At 37.5% G+C, this 19,129-nt stretch overlaps 1 protein-coding gene across 3 annotated transcripts in view; it reads left to right on the forward strand.

The window, feature by feature from the left end:
• The window catches only part of PAPSS1 (3'-phosphoadenosine 5'-phosphosulfate synthase 1), a 57,498-nt gene that overhangs the window by 24,193 nt on the left and 14,176 nt on the right, over positions 1–19,129 (forward strand). For all 3 annotated transcript variants that reach the window (XM_051789652.1, XM_051789653.1, XM_051789651.1), the window contains 6 exons: positions 2,940–3,175; positions 4,512–4,650; positions 6,741–6,859; positions 13,149–13,262; positions 15,152–15,263; positions 17,663–17,868. In XM_051789652.1, the coding sequence (XP_051645612.1) occupies positions 2,940–3,175; positions 4,512–4,650; positions 6,741–6,859; positions 13,149–13,262; positions 15,152–15,263; positions 17,663–17,868 (926 nt within the window). The remainder of the gene's footprint in view (positions 1–2,939; positions 3,176–4,511; positions 4,651–6,740; positions 6,860–13,148; positions 13,263–15,151; positions 15,264–17,662; positions 17,869–19,129) is intronic.

The following is a 19,129-nucleotide window of genomic DNA, read 5'->3' on the forward strand; positions in this document are numbered from 1 at the left end:
GGAAATTGCTTTGGGACAGATAATAACTTGAGAATGTATTTTGTTCAGTGCACTGGGAGGGTTGTTTTTCTTGATACTGTCTACTACTTAATTCTAGTTGAATTTGGGAATATATGGAGGGGTTTGGTGGTTTTATTTTCTGTGTATGGGTGTTTCATTTATTTTCTTTTTTTTTTCCTTTGTTTTAACCAGTTCTGGCTCTTTGTACTGTCCATTATTAACAAATGAAACCTAACTTTTTTTTTTGTAAGAGTCTGTATTTCTGAATCGATTCTTTAAAGGCCTCTTCTCTTTGGAATGTTCTTGTCTCCTGGGGTTGAAATAACTTTTTGGTACAAACCTGTGCCTTTGGAAAGTAATTGCATGTTGAGGCAATGCATACTGGGAGCTATTTCTGAAATCAGCTCTGTGGGTTTTTTTCCTCTGAATTTTTTGATTGTAAAAAGAGGGGGTAAATAATTCTGGAAGACAGTTCTGGAAGACAGTGAGGGAATTTTTTTGTTCTGCCTTTCAAAGTTCTTGGAAGCTTTAATATATTTCCTTTAAAGTCACTTCTAGTTAAAACTGAAAATAAAAAATAAATCTAACAAAATGTGTAACGTGATTGGTTTGTAAACCATTTAAAGCACTGTTGTATTGTGACACAAAAGATCTTGACAGAGTATTAGAGAAACTTACTACATTAAGTAAAATTTGTTTCCACTAGCATTAGTGAAATGTAAAGCAGTAGTTGATAACAAATTGCTGAGAGTCATTCCAAACAGATTTGAGACAGTAGCTTGCTGTCACATATTTCTTTGGTAAAAGAATGGAGCCCTTTCTCTCCCTGTTTCTGTCACATAGCTCCAGGCTGTCTCTCAATGCTCAAATGACCTGGTAGGCTGCCTTTCTGTTGCTCCTGGTAATTCATTAATATTACTTTGAAAAAAGTCATGATAAAAATGTTTTCTCAGTTATCTACATGGCAACATTTTCCAGTCAACGTTCTTTTAAAACAAGTGTAATCTTAATGCTCAATTTCCTTTTCTTCAGGAAGAAGGGTGGTGGTAAGGTATTACGTGTGTGTGGGAAGCTGGGTTATTGAGAGTGTTTGAGCAGTAATGTTGGGGAGTGAAAAGGACTGTAGGCATGGTAAGTAATATTAACCATTCTAGAACTGTGCAAACATGATTCTTCAAAACACTGTGAGGTGTTGGAATAACAGATGAAATGTTGGTAAACTCCAAGATTCTCTCACCTTGTCAGCACTCATGGGGTGGGAGTGTATAGAAAGTTCTTTCAGAGATTGATTTTCATTTTTAAGCCAGCCTTTATGTGAGAGCTCAGTTCTAATGAATGTTGAGTCAGAGGGTCCTAGTAAAACAAACCCCTGAGGAATGTGTCAAAAATATGGAAAAACACTATTTTCATTTGCAAAATAATATGCAATTTTGAGAGTGTAAGTTATTTTAAAGACTTGTCAACTTGAAGACTGTTTTTAAAATTCGTTAATGTATAACCTTAACTTTTGCAATTCATTGCATGTTAAAGACCAAATGGTGTGTGAAAAGCTAGAACATTTGAGTGAATAGGAAGCTAGATGTGGGGACAAAAATGGCAAGTCAAAGACTGCATCAGTGAGGAGTAAATGACTAAGTTGTTGTAATCTTATTTTGAACTATCATGTCTATTTTCTGTGATGGGGACATACTTAATTGCTGCCAAAAGAAGATTGTTCTGTTTTCTGCCTTGTGTTTCTTCTCTTGTCTTGCACAAGTGGTAGTGCTTGCTCAAGCAAACCTTGAGCTAATTCAACTTGCTAAATCATCAGTGAACTTACCACAACCTCCACACACACATGAAAGGGAAAAAAAGAAAAGAAAAGAAAAAAAAAGATGGGGAGGAGGGAAGACTAGCAAACTGAGTTGGCTATTGGTAGTAATGGACACCAGAGGAAACAATGCAATGACTCTTTTAGTTTAGTTGTGTTTTCTTAGAACATGCTTGTTAGCATGGAAGTAATACCAAACTGCTAGTTTGTGTGATTATTTTTTTTTTTCTTTCTTTAAAAGTTAGAATAAATCTTAATCACCACTAATAAAGATAAAAACATTTTTCTTCACCCACTAGTGCTACTTTTTTTTATACTACTATTACCTTTTTTTTTCTCCTGCTCAAAGAATAAATGTCGTCTTATGAAGATCTGAGTTTGTGCTCCATTTAGGAATTGACTTCTTGGTATAAGCTGAAGCAAAACATGTACTCCAGCTAACCTGAAATCTAGTCTGAAAAATTATTTAAATAAATTTCCAACTTCAAACAGTGGACATTTTAGGGCCAGCAAGACTTCTCAAATATTTGAAGATTTGTTGCCAAAGATTCTGACTTGCACTGGAGTTTAATATTATAATTTTCTTTGCTTGTTGCTAACACATACCAGTTAGTGGATCATGACTGCTGTGTGAGAGTTTTGAATGAGTTTGGTTTTGTCAGTGGTGTCTAATTCAGTGCTGTTATTCTGGGGGGAGCAAGAACAAAGTGTGGTTTTGGCCTGATTCCATTTCTTTGATGACTAAATTCACTTCAATATGAGATCTTTTGTCATGTAAACATAACACCTTAACTGTGTTTGGTTTCTGAATTTAGTGTGCTCAGGTAGTAACAATTACCAGCAGCAGCACTGTGGAAAGTGCATAACTTCTGTAAGCAGCAGCAGCTCTCAAGGCCAGACTCTTTGACCTACTTCAAATTACGCACTTAATGTTGTGCCTTACTCTCCCTATGCCAACTGTCTGTGTAAAAGCATTGGCTTATATTCCAGGTAAGCATATCCAAAAGGCATTGCTGATGCTGCCTGTCACTTGGAGATTTTCATACTAACAGTGGTATATGTACTACAACTTGCCTTAACTTGTTTCTGTGCTTATAACATATATATATGTTGTTATTGAATATTTTAGGTCTATCTGGTGCTGGGAAGACTACAGTGAGCATGGCACTGGAGGAGTATTTAGTGTGCCATGGTATTCCATGCTACACATTGGATGGTGACAATATTCGCCAAGGCCTTAATAAGAATCTGGGTTTCACACCAGAAGATAGAGAAGAAAATGTCCGTCGTATTGCTGAAGTTGCTAAATTGTTTGCAGATGCTGGTTTGGTGTGCATTACTAGTTTCATCTCTCCTTATACTCAGGTAAATGTGAAAAACAATGTGAAAAACATCTAGATGAAGAGTAGGAAAAATACAAAGCACAAAATGTCAGTCAGAATTTTAGTTACAGAAATCCCTCTCTGAACTTACCCAGAATTAAATACTTGTTTGGTTTTTTTGGTGACGGTTGTGCTTTATGGAGATTACTCAAATTAGAAACATTAAATGTGAAAAAAGTTTGCATTAGTTGTATAAGTAGAACTGTCCTTCAGTTTATTAAGGCAGAATTATTACTCTTATATTAGGAACAAGGCCAAATGATGCTCCAAGTAAGACTCTTAAAATGACAGTATCCTGTTTGATCCAGTACTTTATAAATATGAAGACTACATCTAACCTGAAGTCTCAGTTTGTTTTTAAAAGCATTTTTTCCTTTAGTGAATGAATAGTGCGAACTTTATTTTTACCAAGTGGCTTAAGGGAAAAATGTTTTAATTGCCTGTAGTTCTTTTTACTTTTTCTCATATTGTGTATACAACATGACATTAACAGTATTGAAAATCAACCTAAATCCATGTTCACATTGTTTTGTGAAGACCGTTTTCATCGGTATATGAGAACATAGATGGGAAAGACAAAAAGGATGTGTGAACACCCAAGTATCTTGAAGAATGACACAGCTTACATGTTTGTAACGTGTTATTAATGAAAATAACGTATGTTATTTCTTTAGTTATAGTGGTACAAACAATTCTTCCCATAATAACTTGGGGAACTCAAGATCCTCCAGTAAAACAGAAGTCTTTCAATATGAGAAAAATAACTGTATTTAGTAACAGATGGTTTTAGTGGATTTTTGAAAGCTTTTTTTTTTATCTCCAAGTGCAACTCACCAGTTGTTTCAATGCTTGGCAAGCCATAGAAATAATATAATAGTTTGACTACACAAGTCTTGTCAGATTAAAGAATGTAGAGAAAACTGGGGTTCTGGAGAGGAGGATGGTTATGTCAGGAGCAGCAGGTAACACCTCCTCTTGACTGTACTCAGCTAGGTGGATGTAACTCCTAAGATAGGTATATATATACATATATATATATATAAAATCCTGCACTCTATGCCTGCTTTTGGTTTTGGTTTTTTTAATAAATCAAGTTAATGTAAAATATATCTTCATGTCAGCTTTTACCATGTGATGTACTGTAGCCACACTGATGCAGCTTGCAGAGCATCAGTTGATCAAATCATGTTTCTTTTTTCAAACTTTGAAAGCTTGTTTACATTTTGCTATCTGCTTCTTTAAAATGAACTTCAGAAGCAGAAGGACAGTAACAATATGTGGATGCAAACTTTTCGGATTTTTCTTCTGTTTTCTTTCAGGATCGTAATAATGCCAGACAAATTCATGAAGGGGCAAGTTTGCCTTTTTTTGAAGTATTTGTGGATGCTCCATTGCATGTCTGTGAGCAGAGAGATGTTAAAGGACTCTATAAGAAGGCCAGGGCTGGAGAAATTAAAGGTGAATCTAAATGTAGTCATGTCCTTTCTACATAAGTGAAACATTGGTGTAATTTGACTCCATGTAAGTGGATGTGCTCAAGTCTGTGACTGTACCGCTCTTAAAAACAGCATGGACTTGGGACAGCACTGAGAATAAAATTGGGATCGATTTCTAACTCATGGAACTGACTATTTAAATATGTAGGACAGTAAAAGGGCAAAAGTATCTGACCTCGCACTGAAAAACCTTGAGCAAATGATAGTTTCTGTTGTAACCTCTTATGACTGAGAATTAATCTGTCTCCTCTGTGTTCTATTGACTGGTTAAAAAAGAGCCTGATTCTCTCTGAAGTCTATGAAGAATTGCTGGTTTCTTCTAAGAAGTAAAGCATGATTGCTGTCTCCCTGTAAAGACTGTTAAGAACTCTTCTGAAGAGGCAAACTTTTACTTTGAAATTAATGTTTTATTCCAGTGCCCATGAAAATGATTTCATATCCCCAGCCTCGGGTCAAGACTTAAGTATAACCTGCAATAAAAAGAAGCTTAGCTATGCAATCATTCATTGCAAGTATTATTTCAAGTGCTTCTTTGCTCTGTGTTCCATTTAGTTTGCAGAGATTGATGATAGCTCTTTTAACCCGTATTTAGTAGCAAAACTATTTTTAAAGTGATCGCTTTCGGGGTGGAATTTGCAGATGCTGTAATGATGATACTGTTAATCGAAAGTGATATAAACTTCAGGAAATCTAAAACATTCTAGATGAGTGGTTGCTTGATTCTTGAGAAGTAGTGGCTGCTAGTACTCCAGAATATCATGTGAAGGCCAGAAATAAATAAGGCTGAACTAAGGTTTGTTCAGAATCAAAGCAAAGATGGCTTGAGCTTGCATGATACAGAGATACAGCTCTGTACAGAATCCTTATTTGTGCTGTATAAAGTCCTTAATATTTTGTTAATTTTACAAGCCTCATAATGGAACTGTGTTAACTGTAGAAGTGTTAGTGAAGTATACAGTGCCTGAGTAAGCTATGAGTGCATCTAGCAGTGGCTGTATCTTATGACCTCTCTGATATTCGAAGGATGAAAGTTCAATGAACTTGCTGGTTCCCAAGGAATGTCAGCAACTGTTATCTTCTTTTTCTCTGGCAATGGTAATGGGACACTTTCTTTGCCTCCTATTCCCACTCCTCCGGTAATCAGATCCTTCTATGGTATATGGTTTTTTGGAAGATACCAACCTTTCTTTATTACTTGGGGTACTGCAGCAATTGATGTTTTTATTAGATGGGGAATTAAGCTACTAAGTTTGAGGGTATTTAAACCTGAAGTGAAAACCTCGAATTTTAATGTTTTTATTTGCACTTGTGGAGGATGCAGATGCTCGGTTGCTGTAGCCCAGCTGATATTCCTTCTGCAGATATGACTTGTAGTGCTTACAGTCTTTTCCCTTGGCCTTGATTTTTCCTCCTTGTTTATGCATGGGTGGTCAGAATCTCCACTATTTCAAAGCAGATTACTAGCCAGAACAAGTGTCACTGGTAGCTTGTACAGTCTGTGATAGTTGTTATAACTATAATAAACACACTCATCAGTCTTATGTTAGCAGCTATCTTGAATATATTAGCTAAACTAATGTAATAGCTGTTGGAATTCCTTACTTCTGAGTACCGCTTGGTGGTATGAGCGTAAATTTACGTATATACTGGAAGTTCATAATATTCTTTATTATTTTTTTTTAAAGAGCCACAATAACAGCTAATGATGAAGGACAGTGAATGGATGACTAACTCTGGGTTGATGTACACAGTTCTTCTGCCAGTACTCCTTTTCTATTCACAATATAAATCAAATAGCTTCACCAACAAAAATATGCTTTGTGTGTGCTGCAGAATGCCGAAGTTTGATGCAGTCAGATAGTAGGATTAACAGATAGTCTGATAAAGAAAAAACTTGTTGATTTCCCTAAGAAATCCTATATTAAGGAAGCTAAAACTGTGCTCTTGGGCTGTTGTGTTGGTTTATATCTAAAAACCTGTCTGTGAACAGTGTTAAAATGGACTCATCTTCTCGAAGAAGTCACCTAAGATTTTTTTTTTTATGTTCTCTAGGTTTTACTGGGATTGACTCAGAGTATGAAAAACCGGAAGCCCCAGAGCTTGTGCTGAAAACTGATTCCTGTGATGTGAATGATTGTATACAACAAGTTGTGGAACTTCTTCAAGAGAGGGTGAGCAGAAATGGAGACATATCTTAGTAACTTTTTTTGAAGTATTTGTACCTTCAATCTGAATGTACCTGCTGGGACAAGCAAAGGCAGTATTTGAGAGTTGAAGGCTTATACATCTTTCAATTCCAGCTTTTAAACTTATCCTATTGCTTGTTTATTTTTTTAAATGTAAACATTGCAACAACATTGATGTGTAAGTGAAAAAAGATTTGGACAAGTGGAAAATTAATTTATATTAGTTGTCATAACTAATAAATGGAAGGGAGAGAAGGCTGTCTCAGTTGTTACAGAACCAACAATGAATGCTGATTTACAAATGCTAGCAACCAATTTTAAAGAGTCTGAAATTTTTTACTTTGTCTCTATAGCGTAGAAATTAATGTATACTGTAGGTATGAAGAGGCAGGGATGCACTTACACAGTAATTTGAGCTGACTTAAATAGAGGATACTGTGCTTTTGTCTGGTTTCCCTTGTTTCCACTGTTTTTCTTGCACTAGTAAAAGTGGTCCTGCAATTGTGTAATGAACAGTTCAGGAAGCTGATCTTCTTGATGTGGCTGAGTTGGGTTTATGTTTCATAGCTTCTGAAAAGGTAGGTTTCCTTCCTTGTTCATGCCTGCAGTCTGCACCATTCCTTTTGAAGTCTCTGGGCCATCTCCTGTTGTCTGATAAGTGGATTCAGCTCATTACTCAACCCCACTCTGAACAAACGTACCACAGAAAACAAAACAGACAAAAAACCCCCGAACCCAAGCCTAAAAGTGAAGGCAACCATGAGATGGCTTTATTCTCTTGAAACAATACACCCAGAATTTGCTAATCCTCATGTAGAAGAAATATGTCTCCTTACATTTTTGTCTATAGTCAGTGGGTAGTCGGATGAAATTTCAGATAACTATTTTAATTGAGATACTCTTACAGACAATTATTCATGCTTTTTGGTTTTTTTTTTGTGAGATAGATATTCTGGAAAACTAGGGTATAGACAGTAGCTTGAGTAAAGCTCCACCAGGTATCGAACTTGATACAATCAAAAGACCTCATCATGTAGCCAGCACTCATCAAAAGACCTCATCGCTGTACCAGTACAACTCTGGAGAAATTTAGTCTCTTGTATTGAAATTTTCAAGAAAACTCTTCATAGATGACTGCTTGCTCAAGATTACTCAGGAAATAGAGAGGGCAGAAAACCACAGGAGAATTCTAGATTTTTATCCTACTGCTCATATGAATGTTTTGAGCCATGTAGGAGTCCTAACTATGGGAGGTGGCAATTCCTGACTGTGGGGGGCCCTGCGTCTCCAGCTCTGGAGAACAATTCAGTATGTTTCATAGTTGTAAAAACCAATGTTACATGTGCCAAGACAGTGATCCCTAAAGTCTTGTATTGGTACACAGTGCTGAATGCTGGCTCCTAGCCCAGTCAGCTTTCCTTAAGGCACATTTTAGCACTTTTTTTCCCTTTCTTTGAAGACAACAGTGTCATGAATGGCAGGATATCTTAGTGGTTACTTAGTTCAGTGAGAGACAATGAAATCAAGGCAAGGCTAAACAGGCATGTCTTGTTCTTAGACCATATTAATGCCATGACATCTCGAGAATATAATTTCTGTAGATTTCCTGTAGTTTGAACGAGCCGTGTCTGTGTTCTTGTTTGGTAATCCATTGTGATTAGTAAGGCAAAAGACCATAGGCCAGCAGCATTAAAAATAATTTGGGATGTTTGGGATGTTTGTTTTGTTTCAATAACAGTGAAAAAATTTGGGAAGAAGTCTGCTAAAAGTATAGGTAGGGTCTGTTTGTATATTAGTTCAAACAATAATGGCAGTAAGGGGAGGACACCTGGAAATGTTGAGAGCAGCCCTGGGGAGAAGGACTCAGGGATGTTGGTGGATGAGAAGCTCAACATGTCTCAGCAATGTGTGCTTGCAGCCCAGAAGGCCAGCTATATCCTGGGCTGCATCAAAAGAAGCGTTAGCAACAGATCGAGGGAAGTGATTCTCCCTGTCTTGTGAGACTGTGCCTGGAGTACTCTGTCCAGATCTGGAGCCCCCAGCACGAAAGATGTGGACCTGCTGGAGTGAGTCCAGAGGAGGGGGACACCAAGATGACTAGAGGGGTGAAGCACCTCTCCTATGAGCACAGGCTGACAGAATTGGGGTTGTTCAGCCTGGAGAAGGGTCCAGGGAGACCTTATAGCACCTTCCAGTACCTACAAGAAGGCCGAAGAGGGACTTTTTATAAGGGCATTTAGGGATAGGACAAGGGGTAATGGCTTTAAACTGACAGAAGGGAGTTTAGATTAGATTTAAGGAAGAAATTCTTCATTCTGAGGGTGGTGAGACACAGGAACAGGTTTCCCAGAGCAGCTGTGGATGCCCCATCCCTGGAAGTGTGAAAGTCGGGTTGGATGGGGCTTTGAGCAGCTTGGTCTAGTGAGAGGTGTCCCTGCCCATGGCAGGGGAATTGGAACGAGATGATCTTCAAGGTCCCTTCCCACCCAAACCATTCAGTGATTCTATGATTCTATGAAATAAATTGTTTGACATTATAAAGCCTTTTGTCACCATTATGAAAACATGTGCCCGTGCTGCCAAAAAGACTGCCTGCATACTCTGCTGTAATAGCAAGAGCATAGCCAATTGCTCAAGAGATGCTATTTTATGTGACACTTGTGAGACCTTGTCTGGATACCATGATCAGGTTTGTGCCCTTCTCCCTCACCCAGTATAAGACAGACATTGATTTCCTTCTGTGAATCGAGTGGAAGGTCACCAAGATGGACAGACTGTAGTATGTCACTGCAGAAGGAGAGGCTGAGGGGAAGTGGACTTGTTTAGCCTGGAGAAGAGAAGGCTTAAAGGAATTCTTGTTGCTGTTTCTGTCATCCAGATAGGAGGGTATAGAGAAAACTGATGAAGACTTTTCTCAGAGGTGCACAAGGGTAGGATGAGGGTCAAAAAACATGAAATGAAACATAGGAAATGCAAACTAGACATGGGAAACAAGTCTTCCACTATGAAGATCAATTATTAGAATAAGTTGCTCTGAGTGTTTGTGGGTGCTCTGTCCTTGGAGATGCTAAATATGTGATTGATCAAGTTCCTGAGCAGCCATCTGTGCTGGGGCCAATTTTGAGGAGGAGGCTGGACTAGATGACCTCCAGAGGCAATCGGCATCAGCAAAGAAACTACCAACACAGTGTGAGGTGGCATTTAAAAACACCTGAAAGACAACACAGTCATTGATCACAGCCAGCACGGCTTCATGAGAGGAAAGTCCTGCTTATCAAACCTGATTTCCTTCAGTGACAAAGTAACTCACCTAGCTGATCAAGGGAAGCCAGTCAATGTAATCTTTTTGGATTTCAGTAAAGCTTTTTATCCTGTCTCTCACAGGATCCTTCTGGACAAACTGTCCAGCACACAACTGGATAAACACATCTTGTGGTGGGTGAGCAATTGGCTCAGGGGTCGAGCACAGAGGGTAACAGTGAGTGTTACCCCACAGTGAGTGGGGTAACATCAGACTGGTGACGTGTCACTAGTGGGGTTCCACAGGGCTCCATCTTAGGCCCTGTGCTCTTCAGCATCTTCATAAATTACTTGGATGCAGGACTAGAAGGGATACTAAGCAAGTTTGCAGATGACACAAAAGTGGGAGGAGCTGTTGAGTCCCTCAAAGACAGGGAGGCCCTGCAGAGAGACCTCGACAAATTGGAGCACTGGGCAATCACCAACCATATGAAGTTCAGTAAGGGGAAGTGCTGGATTCTGCACCTGGGATGGGACAACTCTGGATGTTCGTACAGTCTGGGGGATGAGATGCTGGGAAGCAGTGCTGTGGAAAGGGACCTGGGGGTCCTGGTCGACGGCAAGTTGAATCTGAGTCAGCAGTGCCCTGGCAGCCAGGAGGGCCAACCTTGTCCTGGGGGGCATCAGGCAAAGCATCGCCAGCCAGTTGAGGGAGGGGATTGTCCTGCTCTGCTCTGCACTGATGTGGCCTCACCTTGAATATTGTGTGCAGTTTTGGGCACTGCAATATAGGAAAAATATTAAGCTGTTAGTGAGTGTCCAATGGAGGGTGGCGAAGAGGGTGAAGGGCCTTGAGGAGAAGCCGTATGAGGTGTGGCTGAGGTCACTTGTCTGTTCAGCCTGGAGGAGACTGACGCAGTCACAACTTCTTGTGAGGGGAAGAGAAGGGGCAGGCACTGATCTCTGTGATGACCAGTGACAGGACCTGAGGGAGTGGCCTGAAGTTGTGTCAGGGGAGGTTTAGGCTGGATATCAGAAAGAGGTTCTTCACCCAGAGGGCAGTTGGGCACTGGAACAGGCTCCCCAGTGGTCACAGCACCAGGCCTGCCAGAGTTCAAGAAGCGTCTGGATGATGTTTTCAGACACATGGTGTGATTCTTGGGGATGGTCTTGTGCAGGGCCAGGAGTTGGGCTTGATGATCCTTGTGGGTCTCTTCCAACTCAGCATATTCTGTGGTTCTGTAATGCCTATTATTGTGCCATCATTTATGTAAATGCATTGAGAAATAATTTAGAAATATTGTGTAACTTGTCCTTTGGTAGAATTAAACTTTGAGTAAAATTGCTGCCTTAAAATGGTCGCTAGATGGCTTGCTAGCCTAGCATTTTCCTAAAATTCATTCAGTTGAAGACATGTGGATTCCTTTTGCTGCTGGTTTTGTTGGATTTTTTTAAATCTAAGTTGTTGTTGTAAATACCACTTTTATGTGTGCAAGGGAGCCTAGGTTTACTAATCCTAGAAGTTTTCTAAATGTCAGACGCAGTGTCACTAGAACTGTCTTCAAGCTGTTTACATATGTATAATGAAGTAGGTTGTTGACAGAAACAGCATTGTGAAACCTTTGTTTTGCCCATTAGTGGGGCACTAAACCCATGATAATATCTGAAGAGATCTTTTTAATAGGCACATTTATTTTAAGCTATTGATGTTTTGTAAAATTAGGACATTCTAGCATGGTAATGAAATAGGTTCCAGAGGGAAATCTTCTGTGAAGCAGCATAATGTGTACTCGTTCATTATACTGTTCCTTACAGGAGGCAACACCTTCATTTGATTCTGGGCTTACTGCTATGGCAGGAGTCTGTCTAATTACTGTCTGATAAAATCTGCTTCCAAAATTATGTCCGATATGTAATGGACTGAGCTTTTCCTTATAAAACACTTTTTCTAAATGCTGGTTTAATTCATGTTCCTTTTATTTGTCTTTGGAGATATGAATTATTTAACAACCAGTGAGACTCACCACATCTTTCTACTCCTACAGTCATTTTATCTCCCACTTGCTTTCATCATCCCACTCCCTTTGTTTTACTTTCCATGGAGGTAGTGCCTGATGTCTGATAAATCTGATAAATTCCTGAGCTAACTGTGTGTTTTCAGGGGTTGGTATATACTCTACTGTAAGGGTGAGGTTTTTTTCTCAAAAACACCCCCATTACTTTACAAAGGTTTCCAAAACACTGAAAAATGTGTTTTAAAAAGAACCATGAGCCTCTTTTCACTCTTTTTTTGATACTGAACGTCAGTGGAACACTTGACTGAGTTTTGACTTAGTACAGCATCTGTTGTTGGGAGGAGACTCTTTACAGTTTTATTGTGATGACCTTGTCCTTTTTTTTAATTATTTTTTTATCCTTGTGTTCATATCTTATGAGAAGCGTAAGATCTTGAGTCTTGAGCACTGTGGAGCGAGAATGTCTTGTTTAATACACATGGAGGAAAACTGATTTTTTTTTTAATAAAAAATTGATATTCTGGTCCTAAAGCTAGATTTCAGTTCATTGCATATCTATGCACAGATAGCCTCACACTTAAATATTATAAGTGTATGTATATAGATTAGGATACTGGTGTTATCATTAGCTGTAGGAAATACATTTAATTTGTAGTTCTGTATTAATAATTTTCTGTTGAGAAGGGGCTTTCTCTTGTAGATAATGTAGGCATTAATAAGTCATAAAAATGGCACTCAATCCAATAGTTAAATATTTACTAGGTAAATGTTATACTGGTTACTTAAGGTTTAGAAAAAAATCTCGTCAGAATGTTTCACTTTAGCCAATCTGGCTTGAGTAACTAGTTATGTATCATAATCTTGGAACAGTGCTGACTTTTAAATGAGTAAAAATTGCATAATGTATAAACTCTTGCTACTGTGTAGTGCATCATTAGAATTTTACTCCTTGATCATGTGTTCATTGTCCAAGAAACATTCTGAGCAAACGTTAAGTTTTGTTTATTCCTTTTGTACAGGACATTGTACCAGTGGATGCCTCTTATGAGGTGAAAGAGCTTTACGTGCCAGAAAACAAGCTACAGTTGGCCAAAACAGATGCTGAGTCTCTGTTAACCTTGGAAATAAATAAGGTATTGTGTGTTCAGTTGTCTTATTGCCAAAGTTGAAATACAGTCTAATCTGCTGGTTAGTGTAAGTAGATATAGTTGAAATACCTGTGCTGTTTACAGAAGATATCTTGATATACCTTTTCCCTCTTCTTGAGAGAAAGCATGAATAATATCTGGTATAACGTTACTTAGTTTATCCCACCCTTGGAGATTACATTCAGAGTGACTTCCTTCCACACCTCCACTCATCTATGGACCAAACTATGCCTGGCATATCTTGTATGAGTAGTTGTTTCTAGAAGGATTGCTTTTTTTTTCAGTTTACTTACACAAACCATTTTATTTTGAATTGTAATTGCCTAGAAATATGAAGGAAATCAGTTACTGCTTCCTGATTCTTCTTGTTGATAATCTTCAGATGAACAACAGTAACCTTTTATATATATACTGAGCTCAAACAATTGCAAACTCAAGTCTATAGAGAGATGATTGGATCTATTTTATTGTTTTTTTCTGATTAGAACATGTTCATGCTCCTTTTCTGGTTTCCAGCACAGAGAGTGTGGAAAAGCATGCATCAGCTTGATCAACCCTGTTCTTATTTTGGTTAATGCATTATTTTTCAATTTGGATAAATTAGCTGAAGCTGCTTCGGACTGTGTTTCTATTCTACCTCATTCCTTTTTCTGAAGAACTAAGCCTTAACACAGATACAATGCATGAGTTTTTACGTTGGCTTTTTGACAGTATTACTAGAATTTAAAGCTAAACCTTTGTTCTAGGAGGTGACTAAGCTCAGAGCTGAGCATCTGCAGTGATTAGACTTTGAAGGATTGAGATGACATACTAAGCACTGAAGTAAATAGTTTTAAAATTTGCTTAGTCTTCTACTACTACGAATGCTTCCTTTCACTGATTTTACTAGATCCTTTTCATATATGTGTCTGTAAAACTATTCATTGCTCTGATGACCAATAAATACTTAAGGTCACCATTATTAAATTTCTGTAGTGTCCCATTCTGAATTACTCCCTATCTAGAGAAACAAATAATTTCTCCCTCCGCCCCCAACCAGTGTCTTGTTAAATATCAAGCAAGTATATAACCTAAGCTTGGGAAGAAACTGTGTTTTGCACTTGCCTCAGCATAAATTAAAAGGTGTAATAAAATTAGTCATGCTCTTCACAAAAGAGACTTGCACAAGCAAAGTCTGTCCTTGTCAAAGCCCTGACCAAGTCTTAGTAGTGCACATGCAGAAATAATAGAGGCCACACACTAAATCGTAGTGTGACTCTTTAAGTGCTAAGGAAGGAAACTCTCTGTAAGCTGATATCTCTTAAACTAGATGAAGTAATACTCCAGAGATAATTTTGCTTCTGGATTGTATCACTAGTTTATGTAAAAAGAAATTTCTTTCTAATTTGTTTTTTAAGATTAGGTGTCTTAATGTTCAGACCCATAATTCTGATATTTTTGTGGTAATTGTATGTGTTGTTTTTCTTTGTTTCTTTTTTTTAACCTTTTAGTTATCTTTGTTAAAAAAATAAAGGCAAGTGGGACTCTCTAATTTTGTGAAGATGAACTTTATTAAACATTTACAGATAAAGTTTGTTGTTGTGTGTTTGTTAGTTTGTTTTTTAACCAATGGAAATTTGATCCAGTGTAAGACTGGAAATAGCCAAAAATGTGAACAGTGAGGAGCAAATTGTTCTTTCTTCCTTAGTTGTAGAAACTTTGAATTACTTGTGATTAAAAACTATAATACTGAGAAATCTTGCATTTATACTATCCTGCATTTTAGGATTAAATAATGATCTGTTATGATTTATACATGATTATGAGTATTACCTGTCAGTAATTAAGCAACAACTTTTACCTGCTCTAAATCTGTTTCTCCATTTCTTTACAAGGTGGATATGCAGTGGGTGCAAGTGCTAGCAGAAGGTTGGGCAACACCCCTGAATGGCTTTATGAGAGAGAGAGAATACCTACAGTGCCTTCACTTTGACTGTCTCCTTGATGGTAGGGTGAAACACACCATTTGTAGAATCAAGCAGACTAATCCTACCTCTAAAATATTGTTCATGCTTTGCTTCTTAGTGGTGGTGTGGTAACACAATTTCAGGCTTGTGCACAAACCGGGATCAGGGGTAAGAGCATAGAATATGATAATAATCAGTTTTAAACTTGATGGCTTTATTCTTTTTATAACTACCATTGTGTTAGAATTTGAATGTTTTGTCTTTTTGGCTTTACAAATTCTACTTTTTCAAATGATTTCATTTATGAAAAACTTTTAATTCTAAAATCCACATTTTTAATTTGTTTTGAAGAAATTGATTTTTGAACTTAGAATTGCATTTTAGTTGCTGTTTAGCTCTGTGTGCCAAAAGATTTGTTCTGTATTAGTAAAGACAGAGAGGACAACAAACTGATTTGAATGCTGGAGCTGTTGCAAGTATGAAATCAGAATTTGAGGATGTGGCTTGAATATGAACAATTGTCACAAATAATTGAATTACTGTGACCTAGTAATTATCTTGTGATGATTTAAATGAATATATTTTATTTTGCATTACCAGTTAGCTAAGAACAAGCATTAGTTAAGGTAGTGAATAAGTGATAACGTTCTCAGGTTTTGGAATTTGATTGTGATCCTCTGTCACTTTGCATTTATTCCTCTTTGAAGGCTCTCTTTTACTCCAGCCTTCTTCCTGTCTCCATGCTTCCTTTTGCATTAGTCTTCTCTTGCTAGAGACCAAATAGCAGAAAAAAAAGTCACTTGTCTTTTAGTTCTATGATATAGATGTCTTTTGTCCCTCCTATATTTTCTAATGCCTTTTTCTGTAAGTCTCTCTGTACTATTCTAGGCGGCATAATGCCATCCTGTTATTTTGGATCTAAAGTTTGCAGTATCCTTTTGGACTGCGAGTTTTGTTTTTATTCCGTTTGCCTTCTGTACATCCGTCCAGGGGAAACAACCCTTTAAATCTTAAGTTACGTGGAAAAAGCGTCATCCTGAATCTGTGCTTATCTGTGACTTAAACTCCCTTCATTACCTTGCCTCAGTTTCTTATTTGTACAGTGGCCAAAGCAAAATGTAAGAGGTATTATGTGTTCGTTACTGGTCACGGGCAGAAATTTAATAATCAACAGGTTTGATATCTCTTCCTAGTTTGAAATATTTATTTACTTGATTGCAAAGCAAAAGGCTTTTTTTAATTATCGATTTTGGGGTGTCAAACCACTTTCTCTGTGACTGTTGCCAAACTCAATTTTTTATGACCTAGTTGCTTTGAAAATCACTCTGATCAACAAGACTTAATTTAGGAGGAGCAGAGCATGCATTATGCATCATGAAGGAAGGGGGATCTATTTTTGTCCTTAACTTTTCATCCAGCTTCGTAATTTTTAATTTCATAACAAATTTAATTTCCCTGTAAAATACGCATTGTTTAAATAATAGTGAAATTAGCCTTATTTAGAGTCTTGGCAAACAGCAAAACCTCTGTTACCTTTAAGGGATTCATGACTTTTCTCCTGGAGGCCACCCAGAAGTTTTGCACTCATTCAACAAGTGTATGCTCATTAGAGTGCAAGCCTTCATACGAGACTTACAATATTTACTCCACTGAGTTTCTCAAATATCACTTTTGTAGTCAAGAAAAACAAGACTTCCAGCATCTGGTAGTGAAGTAGATGCTTAAAAATGAGGATGACACATAACCTTGAAATTCAGATACACTGGCTTAGTTTTAGAAGTAAAGGAGCTGGTAAGCTTTCAGCTGGACAAACTATGCAAAATATTTGCCTAACTCAAAAGGTTTTTTTCTGAGGTGTATGTGCTTGAATCTGAATATGGTTTTAAGTAAGCAGCAAAAGTCACCTTTTGAAATAGTTGAATTATGTATGCCAACTACTTGGTACATTTGTCTGCTTCTATCGCATTGAATTTTTCTTATGGACCAAAAGTATGACTACTGAGCATGCTATTTCATTTTTACTAATTATCTACTCCAGTAGCAATCTTGCCTAATATTTTAGATGACTAAAAATGTTAAAAATGTTATTTATGTATTTCTACCTTCTATATAGATTCTTGAGCAAGGTATTAATTTGAGATTCCCAAAAAGTAGTATCCTTACAGTCTAAATACTTGTGTGCAGCTATAAGTACTTGCTGTTTTCAGTACTGTGTTTGTCCTTTCTCAAACCTCAGTGTTTGCTCCTTTTTATAGCGCATGTGTCTTATACAAGAGTTCATTCTAAACATTGCTTTTAACCCTTGTTAAAATAGGTGCTTGAACTACCTGTTGTGTGGTACGCTTACAGCCTTAAAATTAGCTTGTTAGATTAGGTAGATTTTCATAATATCATTGATGACCATTACTAACGATAAGAGCTTTTTTTTTGCCTCTGCAGGGGGAGTTATTAATCTGTCAGTGCCTATAGTGCTAACGGCTACTCAAGAAGACAAAGAAAGACTCGACGGGTGTACAGCAATCGCGCTGGTGTATGAAGGCTGCCGTGTTGCCATTCTCCGTAATCCCGAATTCTACGAGCACAGGAAAGAGGAACGCTGTGCTAGGCAATGGGGAACGACATGCAAGGAACATCCCTATATCAAGGTGTGTGTTTAAAAGTTGAAAATCTGCTCCTGTGAGCTGTGCTGTTGTGGAACTGCAAATTAAGTGAAGCTCGTGTCTGTGACTGATGTACTTTCACAACAAAACTACTTTGAAAATTAATTAAAATATTTTAGCAGAAACAAAGGTCTTGTTTTTTTTTCTATGCAGCTGTTGAATAGGCTGCACTTAGTGTGAAAATCTAATGTCAATATGTACAGATGAAATGAATTTAGAATGCACTGTAGAATCTGTGCTACAGAAGAGGGAACTTTGCCCTCCAGTGTGCCTAGGAAACACATCCCTTTGTGCAGCCAGATGCATCATCAAAGCTCCTTAATCAGCGGATATATGCATTGTGAAGAATAGAAAACTTCTATTCTGCCTTCATGGGGAGCACGTGAGACCTGCCTGGTGTAGATGTTTTTGAAACAGGCCCTGTTCCTGGAGAGTTCATCATTTAACTCTCTGGGGAGTAATTTCCCCTCCGTTGTGTTCGTTATGTTTTTTTATCTTGGCCTTATGTGTATGTCACGCTGAAATGTTCTAATTGTAACATACTTATCACAATGCTGTGTTTGGTTATGCAAGCTGATGTAAATGTTGCATCTTAGCTCTGCAGAGCCAAAATATGTTTCTTTCCCATTTTTCTCTGTAGTATCTTTTTGTTTACAAGTATGTCTTAAAATTAGATAAAAATAAATCAAGCCTCAAATTATGACCTTGCTCTTGAAAAAGGAAAACCTTTGATATGTTCTGAAAGTATCTATATGACTAACAGAAGATTTTCAAAGCCCTTGGTGTGTTCTGTGATGATGAACATAAGTACCTTTTTGTTAAAAACCTAACACAAATTTAAGAAATTCTAAGAAAATCTCATGCAGTCAAAATTTGAATATATTCTTATAATGCAATAATGTCATGCCTGAAACTAATGTAGAAGATGAGGAACTATATTCTTATGTCTGTACTGGGGTCTATAGTAGTATCATGACAGTACAAAAATTTGGTGTCTCTTTTTAATTAATCAGAAATATTTGGATACCTGAGAGTTTCAGTAGTGCAGATATTTCTCATCTTCATATCATTAATGCACCTTCCCTCCACCTTGGTGAGATGTCAAAATCTGGCATTTTCTTTGGGAAGGGAATGATTACCGTAGCAGCATTTAATTCCAGCAGGTCCATTATCTCAAACAGAAATAAATTGAAAAATCCACTCTTAATTTTTTCTGGATGTAGTATGTAGTGTCTTCTGCTATATG

Source organism: Manacus candei, unplaced genomic scaffold (assembly GCF_025592945.1).
Source record: "Manacus candei isolate 608988 ecotype Guabito, Panama unplaced genomic scaffold, ASM2559294v1 h1tg000028l, whole genome shotgun sequence".
Lineage (NCBI taxonomy): Eukaryota > Metazoa > Chordata > Aves > Passeriformes > Pipridae > Manacus > Manacus candei.